At 42.4% G+C, this 20,561-nt stretch overlaps 1 protein-coding gene across 1 annotated transcript in view; it reads right to left on the bottom strand.

The window, feature by feature from the left end:
* si:dkeyp-117b11.1 (SH2 domain-containing protein 6) overlaps nt 1-20,561 on the bottom strand; it is an 89,572-nt gene that overhangs the window by 56,824 nt on the left and 12,187 nt on the right. The window contains exons 2-4 of the mRNA XM_039768324.1: nt 14,804-14,829; nt 9,137-9,171; nt 4,059-4,093 (exon numbers count right to left, since the gene is read on the bottom strand). Coding sequence (XP_039624258.1) covers nt 4,059-4,093; nt 9,137-9,171; nt 14,804-14,829 — 96 coding nt within the window. The remainder of the gene's footprint in view (nt 1-4,058; nt 4,094-9,136; nt 9,172-14,803; nt 14,830-20,561) is intronic.

Below are 20,561 nucleotides of genomic sequence, written 5' to 3'. Positions count from 1 at the left end.
ATTCAAACTATGTGTAGCAGTAGGGGGCGCTATCGCTCCCTTGAACCCTCAGGTACCACGCCAAACACCAGGTAAAAGTGCTACAATAATTATTTTTATTATAATAATGTGCACTAAGCACCCTCCACTCCACACTACTCATAAATAACCAATCACAATAACAAATGCAATAAATCACAATCCTCCATTCCAGACGCGTTGCCCTCCTACCACCCAGCTCAGCTCGCGGTCTGGGAGCTCCCACAGTCCTTTTATATTCCCTGACCCGGAAGTGTTCCCAATCCCCAGTCCATGTGATCCTGTATCACTTCCGGGTTAGGTAAAAAGTTCTTTTCTTCACCCCGGAAGCCCGTTGGTCTTCCTCTGACGAACTTCCGGGTTATAGGTCAAATAAGACTCCCCAAGCCTCCCTAGAGCGGCTCCTGGTGGCCCCCACGGTATTCAGCTGGGCTGTCCATAAAAACTACAATGTCCATGAGGCTCTGCTGGAATTCGAAGACCTTCCATGCCGCTGGGAGGGCTCCCTCTGGCGGCCTGGGGGTATTGGCTGGGATACAAAGCCGGCCATGGACCACATGCGAAACTCAGGGGTGTCAAACTCTGGGCCTGGAGGGTCGCAGTGGCTGCAGGTTTTCATTCGGACCCTAACCCTAATCACTGACCAGTTTTCACTGCTAATTAACTTCTTTTCCCTTCATTTTAATAGTCCTGATTTTAATCAATCAATCAATCAATCAATCAACATTTATTTATATAGCACATATTCATACAAAAAAATGTAGCTCAAAGTGCTTTACAAAATGAATAGAAAAATAGAAGACACAATAAAAAATAAACATAAGTCAACATTAATTAACATAGAATAAGTAAGGATTCAGTCCCCCGAATTCATTCCTTTCTTTATTAAATGGCAGCCGAAATTAAATGAAATATGAAACAACCTAACAGATGACCAACTAAAACAATTTCACTCCAATCACTTTCTTAATGAGAAGCCTAGTCTTGCTGTTAATTAAACCCGTTATTTAATTCCATGGCCTGTTGCTGCTCTCAGCACACATTTCCAGAACTGTTGATTTTTCTGTTTTTTTCTAAGAACATCGTCAAGATGTTTTGGTGACCTGAGCAATCAGCCTTACCAAGACCTTCACCTTTCTTTATTTTTAGATAATGTGTGATGGGCGCAGGTGAGCTGGTCATGTGGCGGCTTGTTTTGTGTCTCATTATTGTTTGGCTGCTAATTAAAGAAAAAGAGACAACTAAGGGGTCTGAGTCAAGGTAATTAAAACTGAGGCAAAAGAAGTTAATTAGCAGCAAAAACTGGTCACTAATGAAGAAGATGGTCAGAATGAAAACCTGCAGCCACTGCGGCCCTCCAGGACTGGAGTTTGACACCCGTGGTGAAACTGAAGGTTGGAAAAAGTAAGTGAACCCTAAGCTAATGACTTTTTAAAAAGCTCATTGCAGTCAGAATTTAGCACACCTGGAGTCTATTTTATGAAACGAGCTCAGAGGTGTGGCCTAGAATGACTTTGATTGATAAAAAACACCATAAAGTTTGAGTCTGAGCTTTTGGCAAGAAGCATATCCAGATGGCACAGACAGCACAGAAGAGCTGTCTGAAGAGCTACGATTGGGAATTGTTAATCTACATAAGGCTGGAAAGGGTTACAAAGTCATCTCAGAGATTTTAGATGTTCATCAGTCTACTGCTAGGCAAGTTGTCTATAAATGGAGACAATTTGGTATTGTGGCTACTCTGCCTAGAAGTGAGTGGCCTGTCAAGATGACCCCAAGAACACAACGCAAAGTCAGCAATGAGGTAAAGAAGAACCCCAGAGTGACAGCAAAGGACTTGAAGACGTCATTAGAACTGGCTAACATCTCTGTTCATGAGTCAACTATACGCAAAACATTGAACAAGGAAGGAGTCCATGGCAGGACACCAAGAAGGAAGCCACTGCTATCAAAAAAGAACATTGCTGAACGCCTGAAGTTTGTGAAAGAGCACTTGGACACTCCACAACGGTACTGGGAAAATGTTTTTTGGAGTGATGAAACCAAAATTAAACTATTGAGCAGAACTTCATTTGGTGTAAAAAGTGCACTGCATATAAACATCAAAACATCAACCCTACTGTAAAGTATGGTGGAGGGAACACCATGATTTGGGCCTGCTTTGCTGCATCAGGGCCTGGACGGCTTGCCATCATTGATGGGAAAATTAATTCACAGGTTTATCAAGAAATTCTCCAGGATAATGTGAGGGTGTCTGTCCGTCAACTTAAGCTCAGAAGAGGCTGGGTGATGCAACAGGACAATGACCCCAAACATCGCAGCAAATCCACAGCACAATGGCTTCAGAAGAACAAACTCCACCTTTTGGAGTGGCCCAGTCAGAGCCCAGATCTAAATCTAATTGAGATGCTGTGGGATGATTTGAAGAGAACCATAAACAGAAGACAACCAAAGAATATGGAAGAGGTAAGGCAGTTCTGCATGAAAGAATGGGCTCATCTGCACAGGTCTGATCTGCACATTACAGAAAGTGCCTGGTTGAGGTCATTGCTGCCAAAGGAGGGTCAACCAGTTATTAAATCCCAAGGTTCACTTACTTTTTCCACTACCACTGTGTACATTGAATGCATCTGTAAAATAAAGACACGAAAGAGTAGAATGTGTGTGTCATTGGTTTAAGCTCATTGTGTGCATCAGTACTTGTGACTTGAATACAAGATCACTTTTTATGACCAATTCATGCAGTAAACCAGATCATTCCAAAGGGTTCACATACTTTTTACCTTGACAATAAGTACCACTTCCAGGTAGCAGAAATAGCTCAAAAGTTAATACAAATCAACGTTTTGTACCTAACACTTGTATGCAAAATTTGGTTCACCTAACTGAAAGTGCAGTCAAGTTATCGTGTTTACGTACACACACGCACACAGACAGACACCTGCCTTGTGCCCTGTGTTGGCTGGGATTGGCTCCAGCAGACCCCCGTGACCCTGTGTTCGGATTCAGCGGGTTAGACAATGGATGGATGGATGGATACTATGATATTAAGTACAAACTCTGACTTGTGTCTTCTTATTGAAACCTGGCCTGTCAACTTGACTCTGTCTCTTTAGCTGGGGCAGCACCAAATGGCTTCCTCAGTATTGAGATACTGAATTAGGAGGTTGCTTTGTGCATAGAATCTGCAAACCACTTCTTAAAAATGCACTGAATGTACATCCGCTGAGGCCCTCGTATTACATATCAAAGCAGATTCCAGCTCAATTGTAGTGTTAGTCTACAGCGTTATTCATGACTGAACTTACTGTGTCTGATTGTGCTGTAAAGTATGATGATGTAGTGCTGATGGAGGATTTTATAACATACTGTAATCCAGCATATGTGAAAAGAAAAGTGCACCTTTACTGCTTGATAACCTGACCCCGCTGTCAATCTGCCACCTCTGATTAACTGTGTACAGATGACTTCATTTTTGAGTACTTAAATAACTTTATAAAAATAAAGCCTGCATTTACACTACAGTATACAGTTGATCGAGTCGATTTATTTGTGTATGGCTCCTTCACGGACTGGAGGCTCAGAATGTTGCAACAAGTTCCTAGGTATAAATTACAATTACAATATTTCCCAATTTCAAAATGTACATATATCAAATACAGATTAGTTTAAACGCGAAGTAAACAAAGCAGCTTTAATCTGATTCACACAAAACCACTGCATGCCGATTGATATTATTGTTAAAATATGGCCAGTTGACATTGTGCCCTCCTTGCCACTCTTCTACTTCGGACAGGTCACCTACTAAAGTAAGGTAGTGGCACATCAGATGTCTCAGTTCTTGTGCAACTTTAGAAATATTAAATACAAAGAGTAGAATTTATTGGCCTTTTGACCCAAATTTCTCAAATTCTTTCAAAACCAGGCAAGAGAGATGATTATAAAGAACCCTCAGATCTCCCCAGGCCCAATGTTCCTTGGCAAAGTACCCCATGACCCCTCCTTCTTCCATCACCAAAGCCCCATTTGTGAACACTTACATAGTCCTCTGCAGGCCAGTCACTGGTGCCTTTGCCTGTAAAGAATAAACGAAACAGATTGAGAATGTCCATTAGAGTGGACTTTGTATCTTTAACTCAAGCCTGTGATAATCATTTATTAAATGAACATTTTCATATAGACACCTGGACACCAAGTCAGCTCTGCCACTGTACATTCGCTTGTTTTAACTTCACCTTCATATTAGATTTGTCAAATTACTAGACACTGCGTGTCTAGTGTCTAAACTGAGGGTCTTCTGTGATCTTACTGGACTTCAAACTGACCATCAGCCTTATTGAAGCCACACTGGTCTGCTATTGCTATAAACCTAGGCTCATATTGACTAGTTACCTTAGGGAGTTCACTGTGACCTTAGTGGCCTCACAATGGCCTTTGGCCTAGCTGGACTCTTAATGTTCAATTACATTACCCAGCGCCTGATGACCTCTGTTCTCACTGGACTCATGAGGGATGTGTCCTCACTAATGTATGGCCTTAGTAGATTTGTAATGACTTGCAGCCTTCCAAGACTTGTGATGCCCGGCTATGTCACCAAATCATTTGATGACCTTTGAGTGACACTGGGCACACAATGAAAAGGGATCTCTTTCACTCGTAATTGCCTATAACTTCACAAGACTCCTAATGACTATCAGTCTTCCTGAGTCAAACCTGCTGAGCTGGTACTGACCTCTGGCCTCAATAGACCCATATTGACAAACACTGGCCATGCTTTGCTCTTAATTACCTGTAATCTAAGTAGAATCCTAGTGAGTATCAGCCCTGCAAAGGTTTAACCAACTAGTGAACTCTGACCTTACTGGACACATATTGATAAGACTGCTTATGGAGGGTCATGCTAAAAGAGAGGCCTCACTGACAGTACAATCACTCGTAACTTACGCAGACTCATAATGAGTGGAATCAAACTGACCAGCCTTACGAGACTCATGATGACCATGAAAACTAATGAAAATGTTCTAAACTGATCCTGAACTGGAATCAACAAAGCTTAAAATGATACAAGACGTACCTGAGGTCATACTGCAGCTTAACGTTAGTAAACTTGCAGTGATCTGCTGCCTTAATAAACCCATGATGACCTGTGGATTCACTGGACTTATACTGAACAACACCTGGCTGAGCTCATCACCATGGGAATCATACTGACCTATGGCTACAGATGATATTTTATTGCATGTTACTTGTAGTTTCTTCCTTGGTGGTAATCTGATATCTTCATGGAGAGCAGAGATAACAACGTTTCTAATAGAACAGGACCCAATGATGACCAACACTGGACAACAGCAGAAAATATCAAAACCCTCCATAGAAACATCTCACATTACTCTTGTTGCATACAAGAGTTGTCCATACATCAAATCATCCAGTCATATGCTCACAATGTGCAAAACACATGTATATTTGCTAAACCTTTATTAAAAATAAAAGTAGTTTGCAAACAAGAAACCCCTTCACATGCGACCTGACTTTCCCATTCGTTCATCGGTCAAGAGTTTTATCTAATAAAAATGTGATCACTATCCAGTGACCTGAGATGAAGACTGGACTCCTTCAGTACGGTGTCTCTTCGGAGAGTCCTTGGGTACCGCTGGTTTGACTTTATGTCGAATGAGCGGTTGCTCATGGAGTCTCGGATGAGGCACCTGCATTGTGAGGGAGCGTCAGTTATGGTGCTACGGCCATGTGGCATGATTCCCTGAGGGTGATCCGTCTTGCAGGATCCTCATTGCTGAGGACCCAAGTGGTTGGACCAGCCCAAGGGGATGCCAACGTAACACCTGGCTGCGGCAGATAAAATGTAGGTGGTCATTTTCGGAGTGGGGCACTGGACTGCCTGTCTGCCTGGGGGGATGCCAACTGAGCTGTTTCATTTTTGGGTGGGTGCGTCAATGTGCTGTACCAATGCATGCTCCCCAACCTGACTGACCTGACATCACTACCAACTATAAGGGGTAAGTAACACATACAAACATAACATTTTTTGGGTGTTGTTGTTGTAATTGCCTTGTAGTGACTGTCAGCCACAGCGTAGTGATGGCCTCTCACCCTACTAGACAAATACTGACAAATGGCCTCCGTCGCTCATAATTAGCAAACATCTCCCATGACTCGTAATGTACAGTAGCCATCCTAGAGTCACACTGAGTAGTGATGTTATAATGAGCTCATAATAACCAATCAATAGCAAAATGATTAATGTGAATTGAATTCAAAGCAAAACAAAAAAAAAAAAGCAAAATAAATGGCCTTTTGCTTCCAGTGAAATTCTTGTCATTTGGCATTTAGTTCCTCCTTTACATTCATTAATTCTGCATCCGTGTCCCCGTCATTTGGCATTTAAATAAAGATTTGTATTGAAAGAAAAATCACAGGAAGTGTTCACATCCTCAACTGGGATAAGGTGGTTGCTAGGAAATGGCAGGGGAGGCGGTCCTGGCAGCAGCGACTTTCCATGTAAGGAGATTCTCAGTGCGTTACTACAGTGTTGTGCGTGACGGTGTGTTTGAGTGAGCAGCGTGTCACATGTTTAAAGAATGCACTGCACTCCTCTGCCGTGACATGAACATAAATAGAACTGGCTTTACGGGCGGGTTGCGGATTACAGCTGCAGATAAGGACACAGGTAAAGAAGGGAGTGTGAGCAAAGCTTTGGGGGGCACAAAAACTTGAAAACCCCATTCGACTCTTTAGTGTGAAAACTGTATGAGAATTGAAACTTGTCTGTTTTGCTCACCATTACTCCTGACCTAACTCCACTCATACCGATTGATGAGTGCCTCAATTTAGCTCATTCTGAAAAGTGACCTTGTAGTCGTCTCTAACTAGTAGACTCATAAGGACTAGCAGCCATGATGGACTGGTGTGCACCAGACATCTCTCTGACTTCTGAACAGGTCAACCACTTGAAGCTAAGCATGTTTGAGGCCCAGCCAGTATTTGGATGGGGGACCATCTAGGAAAACCTTGGGTTGCTGGTGGAAGAGGTGCTGATGAGTCACCTAGTGGTCTGTTTGTCAATCCCAATGCCCCAGGGTAGTGATGGACACACTGTGATATAACAATTGGCCATGTCCTTAGGATGGCTCTGACTGTCAGTGATCATAAGAGGTCCTTAGACATCTTTTGTAAAGAGTAGTGTGTACCCTGATGTCCTAGCTAAATTGCCTACCATGACCTTGTCCTTTCTGAGTGCTGCTAATTATCCCCTGTCTCTAATGGACTATCTCTCTTACTCCTTCAACACATAACAGCTAATGTGTAGTCAGTGTAATGGCACAAAAATGGCTGCCATCACATCCTCAGAATCTCATTACATGAAAAGTCACTGCTGCCAGAACCATCTCCCCAGCCAATTTCCTAGCAACCGCCTTATCCTAGTTGAAGATGTGCACACTTCCTGTGATTTTTCTTTCAATACAAATCTTTATTTAAATACTGAATGGCAGGCGCACGCATGCAGAATTCATGAATGGAAATGCTTCCAGTTAGGAACTGAATGCCTTTCGTTTTAAGTAAGTGACAAGAATTTCCATGGAAGGCTATTTATTTTGCTTTTTTTTTGTTTCCCTATGAATTTATTCCAAATTAAACAATTTTGGTAATCATTGGTTATTATGAGTTCATTATAATATCACTAGTCAGTGTGACTCTAAGATGGCTACTGTATATTACGAGTCATGGGATATTTTTGCTAATTATGAGTGACAGAGGCCATTTGTCAGTATTTGTCTAGCAGGGTAAGAGGCCATCACTACGCTGTGGCTGACAAGGCAATTATGAGCTGAGTGACACCATTTTGTAGCATACGTTCAGTGAAATCCAAAGCCGCTAGCCAATCAGCATGGGCAGTTTTGATGTATGAGCTGAATAAGGTGCCTCATCAATGGATGCTCAATGATCTTTAATGACCATAGAGAGCCAAGGCCTCGGTTTAACATCTCATCCATAGGACGGCACCATTTTTACAGCCCAGTGTCCCCACCACTGCATTGGAGCATTGGGATTCACATTCAGACCACAGGGTCAGCGCCCCCTGCTGGCTTCACCAAACACCAAGTTTTTCCTAGCTGGTCTCCTATCCAAGTACTGGGTGGGCCTGAACATGCTTAGCTTCAGGAGGATGACCTCATCTGAAGTGCATGTACCTTTGTCCTCACTGAAATCACACTAACAGGAGAGCGTAATAGATAGATAGATAGATAGATAGATAGATAGATAGATAGATAGATAGATAGATAGATAGATAGATAGATATAGATAGATAGATAGATAGATAGATAGATAGATAGATAGATAGATAGATAGATAGATAGATAGATAGATAGATAGATAGATATGAAAGTAACTATATCATAGATAGATAGATAGATAGATACTTTATTAATCCCAAGGAGAAATTCACATAATCCAGCAGCAGTATACTGATACAAAGAAACAATATTAAATTAAATAGTAATAAAAATGAAAAGAATTAAAATAAAATTAATGTTCGTGATTTACTCCCCCGGGTGGAATTGAAGAGTCGCATAGTGTGGCGGAGGAACGATCTCCTCAGTCTGTCAGTGGAGCAGGACAGTGACAAAAGTCTGTCACTGAAGCTGCTCCTCTGTTTGGAGATGATCCTGTTCAGTGGATGCAGTGGATTCTTCATGATTGACAGGAGTTTGCTTAATGCCCGTCGCTCTGCCACAGATGTTAAACTGTCCAACTTTACTCCTACAATAGAGCCTGCCTTCTTAACAAGTTTGTCCAGGCGTGAGGCGTCTTTCATCTTTATGCTGCCACCCCAGCACACCACCGCGTAGAAGAGGGCACTCGCCACAACCGTCTGGTAGAACATCTGCAGCATCTTACTGCAGATGTTGAAGGATGCCAACCTTCTCAGAAAGTAAAATAATAATAAACATATAATAGCCATTGCAGCTGCTAGACACAATAATTAAAAACTGTTGATCAGAAATGCTTTGGCAAACATGGACCACTGGACAGACAGACAGACAGACAGAGAAGACAATGAAACAGCAAAGTGCAAATTAAATTAGTTTGTTCCTACCTCCTGCCCGAGGTGGTGGCTGTGGTCTGTTGATCCTGAAACCAGAAAAAGACAATTTAAAATGGCAGGCAGTGTGCAGTAGTGGTTAAGGCTCCTTGTCATTCAGTGATCTCATCTTACTTTGTTATTGCACTTAGTTACGAGGCGCTATCTGAATGAACCCTGACATTTAGCTGAGGCAGCCCACTTTGCCGTGTTTTGTGAATTGTCTAGAATTTGTGTTACAGCCCCTTAACGAAAGCCGCAGTTCATTGGTGTCTTTTGCACAATTTGGCCTTATAGGATTCTGGGAGGCAAAACCTCTTCCATAGATATTCCCCCGTAACTTCAAAACTGATTTGATTTTAGTTATTTAAGGATAACTACAAACAATCTACTGCTGATTATCTCAGAATCACCAGTTTCAAAACGGAGATTTTCATCAAACGTTGAATTAAATGGGGGAGTGTCAATTATGTGAGCATATCACTAAACAAGGAACCCTGGAGAAAATTATTGAGGGGACACTGGAAATTCACCATCTGCCTTCTTCATCCTCATCCAATGCTGAGGAATTCCTGTGAGCCCATCTCCCACCACTGTTCTTCTTTATGTCGTTATTGGTCAGCCAAGATGCCATTAGGGTATTTTGAAAAAGGGACCGGGAGAAGAAACATAAGTAAGAAGATAGCACAAAACCTAAACTAAGACATCAAATCCTAAAGATAATTCAGAAACACTAAAGCTCGGTTTGGATGGGATTAGTTTTACACCAGGAGGGAAGGTAAAATAATTATGACTGGAGGACCTCTGAAATTATGAAGCCCTTCTGGAACAAAATTAGTTTTACACCAGTAAGTAAGGTAAAGCCACTGCTTTAGGTGGGCTGATACACGTTAGTATTCCATAATGGTGTCTCCCAATTCTTGCCTTATGTTTGCATACCGGTGCTTACAATGAGTTTGAACCACATTAGCAATTTCCAAGGGGGACCTCCCTGGGTTTTTAATATTCATTTGGTTTATCAGCATCCCTTCAGATCTCCGAGGGGACATGGGTGGATATCCTACTCACCCCCATTATTCAGCATGCACAACACGGAGTACTGGCAGTCCTTTTGTGAAGAAGTCATTATCTGAGGGACATCTGAAATTTTAGTACCGTCTGAGTAACTCAAATGACTGTCGATTCACAGGAGGCTAGTTTAACATGGGATTATTTTTGTGCTGACTTTTTAAAGAAGGAAAATACTTTGTAATAGTTGCTATAATGTGACTGCTAGTCTGTAAAAGTTACTCACATGAACAATTTGGATGGGACTAAAATCACAAAGGTCCTCCAGTAATGTTTAGTTTATCCTATCTGTCAGAATAGGGCTATCATCGTAGCCAATCGTGATCATTCATAACCTTAATCAATTGTTTCACAACATTGCACACCAAAGTTCATAGAGGATTAGCTACAATCTTAGACAGGACTCTCTAGTGCGGCGCCAAGTTGAAGGCTGAGCGAGTGACGTCACGTCTTGCAAATCCTGGAACCTGCAAATGGGTGCCCTTGTCCTAGCAGCCATTACAGAATGTTATGCCGCCTGCAGAAAATCAAAACAGTGGCACATAATAACCATATGGAATAAAATGGTAGATTGTACTAATACAAGCAAAACTAGGACCTGGATGACTTAGACATTGTCAAGTCTCAGACGTGGTTCCTCCCCTGGCTGGGATGCAAAGTCATGTTTTACGTCTATTTTTGATTCTTTTATTTGTATTAATGTTACTTTTGTTGATTATGTGCATTATTCTTTTTTATTTTGTTTATGCTGCTGTGTTTTGTTCCATGTGTTTTGTGGATGGTCCCCAAGAAGCTGGGCCACCTGCCAATTACCACCATATAAATCCAGAGGGTCTCCCACAGATCCTGGTGGTTCTTTTCCCAACGAGCCTGGAAGTGGGGTGTTTACTTGTATTTTGCTGGGCTTATTGTGATTATGGACTGAATTTTGGACTTCTTGCTCTGGTTTTGACTTCGCCTTTGGATTGTAATTTTGGGACATCGTTCACCTGCCATTGCCTTAATGCCAACTCATTTATACCTTTTGTGCCCCTCAGAGGTTCTTTGTGAGACAAAGCATTTTTGTGGTAATAAATCTTTTCATTTATAAAGACTCTGTGTTTGTCCTTCTTACTAGCCAGGGTTTGTTGCTCATATGCCCCACTAGTGGGCATTATTTGAAAGTGGTTTTAGAACGTTTTGGACTTCTAATCCACAGCAGACTTACAAAACATTTCAAGAAGGTTAGAAAAAAAAAATCTCTCTATTATATTAAAAAAAGTTTTTTGTCTTGTTCACGTTATTCAGCCTTGACCACTCCCCTCCACACTGCTCGCCCAATCATTACTCCTACTGCACACATCCTCTCTCCGTACCACCCTGTGACACTCTCAGTGCTGCTAACTCGGTCTTCAACGCAGTCGGTTATAATGGCAAGGCAGAAAAGCAAATGATCTATTCAAGAACGTCGAATTTTAGATCACGATAAAAAATGAGCGGCAAGAGCCGATAATGAACACCGTAAAAAAGAAAAAAAAGAGCTGCATATTATAAAAAACAAGAACAAAGAGAATCGTCCAATAATTGAGAAAATGAAAAATATTCTGAACAATATGTGAACAGAATTGCAAAAAAGCAACATTTCTAGAATGAAAGTTAAAAGATAAAGTAATTCATAATATTGTTTTTGGCGAGGTGTTTTCTTTTACTTTTTATTGGGTTTTATTAGGTTTATTTTGTAGTGAAATAACTGATGTTCTATCTATAATAACTAAGGACCAAACCGTCTTCCTCCTGTGCCCCGCACACTCTTCTATATAGCATCTCTTTATGGAGGGGCACCCCGACGCCCTTCGAGCAGCTCGGCTGTGAGATAGCAGGTGCCCGGCGCCCGCCCCCGGGGGTTGGCAAGCAAAGTGAGCAGGGGGCAGTGCCCCCTAGTAATACATTGATAAACAATTCAACGGCAACTCACGTATCCTTACGGTGATTCTTAGTCAACAAACACTGGCAAGAACTCCTGGCTGTCTGAATATCGTTTCCCTTAATAAACTCACTTGTTATGAATTTGCAAAATGTAAAAATTTATTACAGCTAAGGTTACATTTTTTTAAGTATCTCTTGGGTTATGTTAGGGTGTATTTATGGATGTGTATTCTATGCAATATCCACACAGAAGTAATATTTTGTATTATTTTATTTTTATACAAAAGTATAATTTTGTATTATTCTATTTTGATGTTACCCACGACACCATCTTCTTCTGTTTATGGGCACCCAGTGTCCTGTTATTGGGGTGCATCTCCAGTTTGCTAGAAGGTGCGCTCCTGGAATTGATGGTTTAAAATATTTTCATCCAAGAGTAGGGTAAAGACTAACAAATGTCTGTATGTGTCTTTTTCATTATTCTTGTTCTCAAATTGTAGCTATTCTCTTTGACTCAATTCCTGTTTAGTGTTTTGGTTCTGATGACAGATTTAAAGGTTTCTTTTTGGCTAAAGACATTTTATATTTGGCTTTTGATTTCCATTTTGCTTTCCTCATTTTTAGTTTTGACACTTGATTCTTTTGGTTTTGACCCTTGCTGGGGCACTGACTACAGTTTTGTTGGGCCCTTTCCTCCATGTTTTCATCTTCTGGTCCTTTTTTCTCACTGTAATTTGGTGTCCATAACACTTTGGTCCCCAGCAGATATAACATCACAATACTGTCTGATAGGACCAGCGTATGACATAGACACACAAATGTGACCAACATACCAGCACAGCATCTGATTTTTTTTTCTTCTGTGTCTGATGACATTTGTGGATTCCCAAGTCTTTGTGTTGAAAATCAGCATCACAAGGAGCCTTCTGTCACCTTGGCAAACACCAAGCAAAACGAGCATCCTCTGTAGCACGGGCAGAAGGGTATGTGCTCCAAAATTGATGCTCAAGAGCAGACATTATTCACAAAATTCACACAATGGATGAACGAGTATCCTTTAGTCTTGGCTTAGTGGTAGAAAAAGAGATGCTGGCTTGACACCAAATAGTAGCCCAAGTGTAGTGAAATATCTGCCCAGGAAGAGTGGAGGAGCAGAAGTGAGAGGCACAACTGCCACCCAAGCTGATCTACATGCTCTACGTGAAGAAATGTGCCACTGCAAGGTACGTATACGCCAGCTAACTGACAGGAGCAAATAGCAGGGGTAATAAAATCTGTAAGTCCTAACAATCCCTGTTTAATGTCAGGGTGCCATCTTGTGGGTCTCTTCTTTTTTAGTGGGGTAGGGAGAGCACCAGGCTGGTTAAAAAGGTGAAAAAGAGGAATTTGAAAAAAAAAGGCAAAAATGGGCACCCAGAGAATGAACGCAGAAGCCTGAATATGAGGGAGGTGTTGGCACAGACCTCGGGTGGCAGTGAAGTTGTTAGTGGAAAAAAAATCTTGATATCATAATCCTGCTCTTAATCCCCAGTTCAATTTTGTATTAATACACAAAGGCTCTCAGGTCCCTCGCTAGTATATAAGCAATATATTTAGCAAAGATGTCCAAGGAGCATACCATGCAAGAGTTAGTTAGATGTTCTTTTTCAACAACATCACCAATTTATTTCTTGTATAGCCCAAAATCACACAACGAATGTCTTTATGGGTTTTTATAGGCCCTGTTTTTTGAAAGCCCCCTTAGCCTCGACTCTCTGTAAAAGCAAGAACCCCCCCCCCTCCCCAAAAAAACCCTTGTAGGGAAAAAAATTGGAATATACCTTAGGAAAGGCAATTCAGAGAGAGACCCCCTTCACGTAGGCTGGGCATGCAATGGGTGTCAAAAAATGGGGAAAACACAAAGCACACAACAGAACGCAAGTAATCCTCTTCATCGAGCAAGATGGCCAATCTATTCTCCTCAAAAATAGAATACAAGACCACAAACTACTTTGTTCTTGCACAGTGCTCCTCCCCAAGTGTAGGTGTAGAGCGCTGCAACAACTGTGAAGGCAAAAGGCAAGAATAGATGATGCCACTCACTAATTACTGTATATCATGTATAAGAATACAGAATTGTTCAAATCCATCAAAAGCGAAGTCAAAACTAATTCACATTCATAAAAAACAATAAATGATGTCCATCAGCTAATTGGAGAACCACGGCCAGATTATAGAAAAAGAGTCAGTGACAAGTGAGACACAGTCAGAGTCCTGGAGACCTCGGCCAATCAGCTGCCTACCCCCATTGGCCAATCAACAGCTCAGTCAGTTCCTGACCAGCCAATCTGATGAAAGGACCCTTCTACCCCTTATGAATATGCAAGAGCATCTTTAGCATATAGATGATGGCATGCAAATTTTAGGCAAGCCCATGTTCTTAAAAGGAAAAGTAGTATGAGCTGAAACCTTAGTAATGGGATGAATTCATGGTGTTCAGACTCAGATTGAGAGGCTGCAGTCTAGGGAAGCGTCTGCATACTTTAGAGCATATCGACAAAAGTTATATTGTAATCTAAACACACTCTTTGGATGATACGTTCAGGAGAGATGCATCATTTAGATCAAGAATTGCTTAATTAAAGGCTTAGGAGCCGAGGATGTCCAAGATGCTTAAGTGTTATAGAATTGATTTACCCCAACAAAGTAAGCAAGAAGAAAAGTACTTACGTGCTCTTAAATTTGCCAAGGATGCTCTGAAAAACAAAAAGGGCAGAAAAAGAAATAGTCAAAAACGGGATGGACCACAGCAAACTGAGAGGAGCTGAACGGCCAGTCCAGAAGAGGGCGCTATATGGCTGCCTGGATATCAGAGCTCACAAATATACAGACGAGTGGTGATGGAACAGCCGTCAGCTGGCAACGTTACCTCCACCTGAACTCTTACACATTTTGGAACATTTTTGACATTTAGGGATATTTCTTAACAAGATACTAGTTAGCATGAAGTCGCATTCAACATAAACCAATTTACACCAATGATCACAGTGCACCCCTCATTTAGAAATGAGGACATTAGAGGACTGGCTCAGGTTGGATGGTTGGGAGACAAAGTCAGAGAGGCGAGATTGCGTTGGTTTGGACATGTGCAGTGTAGAGATGCTGGGTATATTGGGAGAAGGATGCTAAGGATAGAACTACCAGGGAAGAGGAAAAGAGGAAGTCCTAAGAGGAGGTTTATGGATGTGTTGAGTTAAGACATGCAGGTGATGGGTGTGACAGAACAAGATGCAGAGGACAGAAAGATAAGGAAGAAGATGATCCACTGTGGTGACCCCTAACAGGAGCAGCCGCCAGAAGAAGAAGAAGAAGATCACAGTGCACACCTCCTTGATTCAATAAAAATGATAGCCTTGAAGATATACTCTGGGACCACCCGGTGGCATAGTAGTTAGAGTTCGTGGCTCTCAGCTTCAGTTTTTAGTTGCTTGCTGTTCTACTAGCAAGGGTTTGAACTTTATGGACAGAAGAGAACATGTGGTCAAAAATGTGGTCAAAAACTGGGAAGACCAACTATCAGCAACCAAATCAAGAATACAAACTAAAGTTGTAGTCAAAGAACAACCAAGGATCCTCAAGTTATTGACCAATTTTTGGAGAATTTGGGTCCCTCCTTGTGTATAATTAGTGTTTTCAAACTTAAATTGCTTGCCTGAATTCCCTCAACATATTTAGGCAAATATAGCTAGGAAACAGGCCTTCCTGAGTGCCAGTAGATCTACAGCCTTAACTTGGCTACCTGAGTTATTATCCATTTGTTTGTTTTTTACGCTGATGCAGAGAACAAGAGCCTAGCAAGGGAGGCCTGTCCACCAGAGGGCACCCTCACTCACATGCCCCCACTCCTCATCCATCTATGATTTTACTGAACCTGTACAATCCGGTTTGAAGGATACTTTGGGCCGCAACCTACGCTGGCACATCTGAGTTCAAGGGAAGACCTTAACCTGCGAAGGGTGCCAGTCCACTGATGGGCACACTTATATAGGCCACCTATGTGCTCATTTGTCCCTTTTACTGTATCTGATCAATTTTATTTTAGGGTCTCGAGACTTCAGCGGAGGAGTCAGTTTATCCTAGGGCACACTTACACTCACACACACACTAACATCCACTCTCACCGGGCCAATGCACAATCACCAGTCAACCTTTTCTGTCCTGTGCTGCTCACATTGGGTCAATTCAAAGTTGCAAATTCTTGGAAATGGGGGAATAAAATGGGGTAGTTGGGAAAAACCCACAGGGACACCTCATGTGGAATTCAAGACCTGTGCACCCTTTGTGTAGCAATAATAATGCCACAGCCAAGTTTGCCACTTGAGGAAAAATGGAGTTATCCTGTGAAAATGGTGCAAAGAATTTCAAATGAAAGCCTTTCCTAAAGGAGACCCAGTCAGAGCCTAAAGGCCTGTGACTCACAACATGACAAGAGGTGCATCACAAGGTGCCGTCACATGAACAAGGAGAGCAGGCACCCCCAGTAAGAATCAAATTGGAGCAAAAGGGTACCTGCTGTCCCTGTGTACCACTTTGGTAGATCGAGAAATTCAAAAGAAACTTGTCTCAAAGTGTACCGTCACAGGATTAACAAATGCACAATTCATGAACCTGGCCAATGAAACAGAGCATTGTTCAGTCTGCCATGACAGCTTGACCGTTTTGTTAATGTGTAACTCACCCCATAACACAGAATCACAAGGCCATCAGTGTTGGCGCTTCCTTTTGTTAAACACACTTTGTGGCCACTGCCCTTTCACCGTTGATAGAATCAGCCCACTTGGATCATGAAGTCCAGTCTCCATCCTCCTTGGTGAGGTCCTTCTGACTTGCTCTTTATTTGCTATAAGCTGAAATCCAACAGCCACAGTTCTGGAGGTTAGCATAGCCATGTGCCATTATGATTCATTTTGGGTTGCATTCTATATGGCAGCTCCGTGTGTCCAGCTCCAATGTGTCCTCTTTGGTCTGAGTCCTCTGTGCTTCAGTGAGCTCAGCAAGTCATCTCAGGCCCATAAATCACCATTTCGGCCTGCCCACTGTATTCTTGTGTGTTTTAAAGACCATTATGACCAAGCATTTTCTAAAGTCGCAGCTGATTGACAGTTTGGTACATTTACATTATGGTCCTGTCATGCCATGACCCGAATTTCAGAGATTTGTCATGTCACAAGTCTGACATTCCAGTCACTTAATATTATATGTCCTACATTTCTGTCCTTTCATGTAAACAATTTTGTTTCATCATTTGGTACCAAACATTTCTGTCCCTTCATGTCACAGGTCCCACATATCCATCCCTGTCTGTTTTATGTCCCATAATTTTGTCCTATCATGCCACATCCCCAGTGTTTCTGTCTCTCCATTTCTCAAGTCCCACATTTCTACACTCACCTAAAGGATTATTAGGAACACCTGTTCAATTTTGTCATTAATGCAATTATCTAATCAACCAATCACATGGCAGTTGCTTCAATGCATTTAGGGGTGTGGTCCTGGTCAAGACAATCTCCTGAACTCCAAACTGAATGTCAGAATGGGAAAGAAAGGTGATTTAAGCAATTTTGAGAGTGGCATGGTTGTTGGTGCCAGACGGGCCGGTCTGAGTATTTCACAATCTGCTCAGTTACTGGGATTTTCACGCACAACCATTTCTAGGTTTTACAAAGAATGGTGTGAAAAGGGAAAAACATCCAGTATGCGGCAGTCCTGTGGGCGAAAATGCCTTGTTGATGCTAGAGGTCAGAGGAGAATGGGCCGACTGATTCAAGCTGATAGAAGAGCAACTTTGACTGAAATAACCACTCGTTACAACCGAGGTATGCAGCAAAGCATTTGTGAAGCCACAACATGCACAACCTTGAGGCGGATGGGCTACAACAGCAGAAGACCCCACCGGGTACCACTCATCTCCACTACAAATAGGAAAAAGAGGCTACAATTTGCATGAGCTCACCAAAATTGGACAGTTGAAGACTGAAAAAATGTTGCCTGGTCTGATGAGTCTCGATTTCTGTTGAGACATTCAAATGGTAGAGTCAAAATTTGGTGTAAACAAAATGAGAACATGGATCCATCATGCCTTGTTACCACTGTGCAGGCTGGTGGTGGTGGTGTAATGGTGTAGGGGATGTTTTCTTGACACACTTTAGGCCCCTTAGTGCCAATTGGGCATCGTTTAAATGCCCCGGGCTACCTGAGCATTGTTTCTGACCATGTCCATCCCTTCATGACCACCATGTACCCATCCTCTGATGGCTACTTCCAGCAGGATAATGCACCATGTCACAAAGCTCGAATCATTTCAAATTGGTTTCTTGAACATGACAATGAGTTCACTGTACTAAAATGGCCTCCACAGTCACCAGATATCAACCCAATAGAGCATCTTTGGGATGTGGTGGAACGGGAGCTTCGTGCCCTGGATGTGCATCCCACAAATCTCCATCAACTGCAAGATGCTATCCTATCAATATGGGACAACATTTCTAAAGAATGCTTTCAGCACCTTGTTGAATCAATGCCACGTAGAATTAAGGCAGTTCTGAAGGCGAAAGGGGGTCAAACACCGTATTAGTATGGTGTTCCTAATAATCCTTTAGGTGAGTGTATATCTTCATGTTGCACTCTCACAATTTTGCCTCTTCATGGCGTGTCCTACATTTCAACAGTCTCATGTTGCAAGTCAGACACTCCAGTCCCTCCATCTCACACATTGTACATTTCTGTCCCTCATTTTCACAGGTCCTTCATTCTGTCATGTTGCAGATTCACACTTTCATCTCTTTCTGTTTCAGTTTTCATGTTTTTGTTCTACCATGTATTCAGTATTTCTGACCCACATTTCTTCATGCATAACACCCCACATTTTATTTCTCTCATGTTACTTTTTTCTTTTTCTCACATGACTCATATTTTTGACCTATCATTCCAGTATTTCCCCCTCCATGCCACACGTCCCTCATTTCTGCTTCTATGTGTTGACAGTCCCACATTTCCACCTCTTCCATGACATCTCCTATGTTTCAATTCTCTCATGTTGCAAGTCTGACTTTTCAGTTCCTTCAAATCACATGTCACACAATTCTGTCCCTTATATCACAGGTTTCACATTTCATTCCTGTCATGTCACATGTCCTATACTTTCATCTCTTTGTGTTCCATGTCTTATCATGCCACATGCTGAGCATTTCTGACCCACACTTTTGTCCCTTAATGCCACAGGTCCCATATTTGGGACCTTCCATGTCAGATGTCCAAAATTCAAGTCAATTAAAATCACATGTTCCATATTTCTTTCCTTCTGTGTAAAGTCATGCTGAGATTTTGCAGGATTCCCCCCAAAGTTGCTGGATATCATGGCCGGCCTGTACACTGGTACTGTGAGTGCTGTGCAGAGTTGAGGCAGAACCTCTGCGTTTTTCCCAGTTGACTCTGGGGTGTCATGGGTGTTTTCTGCTCCAACATTGTTCAATGCTTGCATGGATTGAGTGTTGGGCAAAGTTGTGGGGTCTAGCAGCTGTGGGGCATCTGTTGGTGAAGAAAGATACACTGATCTTGAATTTGCTATAACAATGCTGCGATCTTTGTGGGGCTCTCGAGAGACCGAGGGAGAAGTCTGAGTGTCTGGGCTTGCTAGTGTCCTGGATTCAAACTAAGATCCAGGCCTTTAATGACCTCTTGAGCACAGCCATCAACAGTGTGTCTTCTGTGGAGAGAGTGTCAACCTTGTTGAGAGGTTTACTTACCTTGGCGGTGACATTCATGTCTCTGGTGACTCTTCCTCTGAAGTCAGTAGATGGATTGGGAGGGTCATGAGGTTGCTGGAAAAGGGTGTGTGGCGCTCCCGATATCTATGCAAAAGGAAGAAGGTCCAAGTGTTCAGAGTCCTGGTGCTTCCTGTCTTGCTATATGGTTGCGAGACATGGACGCTATCCAGTGACCTGAGATGAAGACTGGACTCCTTTGGTACTGTGTTTCTTCTGAGAATCCTTGGGTACCGCTGGTGTGTTGAATGAGTGGTTGCTCATGGAGTCCAGAATGAGGCACATTGTAAAGGGAGCATCAGTTACAGCACCTGGCCATGTGGCGCGATTCCCCGAGGGTGATCTGACTCAAAGCTTCTCATTGTTGAGGACCTGAGCACCTGGACCAAGCCAAGGGGATGCCAACGTAACACCTGGCTCCAGAGGGTGGGACTGAACAACCGGGATCCCGAGCAGTTTTGTGATGGGTGTACCAGTGCATGCTCCCCAACCTGACCTGACCTGTGTCAAGTGTGCTTTATCTTTCTGTCTCTTCATGCCACAAGTCCCATACTTCCATCTCTTTGTTTCCATCCATCCATCCATTATCCAACCCACTATATCTGTTGGGCTGCTGGAGCCAATCCCAGCCAACACAGGGTGCAAGGCAGGGAACAAATCCCAGG

The sequence above is a fragment of the Polypterus senegalus genome, chromosome 11 (assembly GCF_016835505.1).
Source record: "Polypterus senegalus isolate Bchr_013 chromosome 11, ASM1683550v1, whole genome shotgun sequence".
NCBI lineage: Eukaryota > Metazoa > Chordata > Cladistia > Polypteriformes > Polypteridae > Polypterus > Polypterus senegalus.
This window is presented reverse-complemented; position numbering and strand designations above follow the sequence as displayed.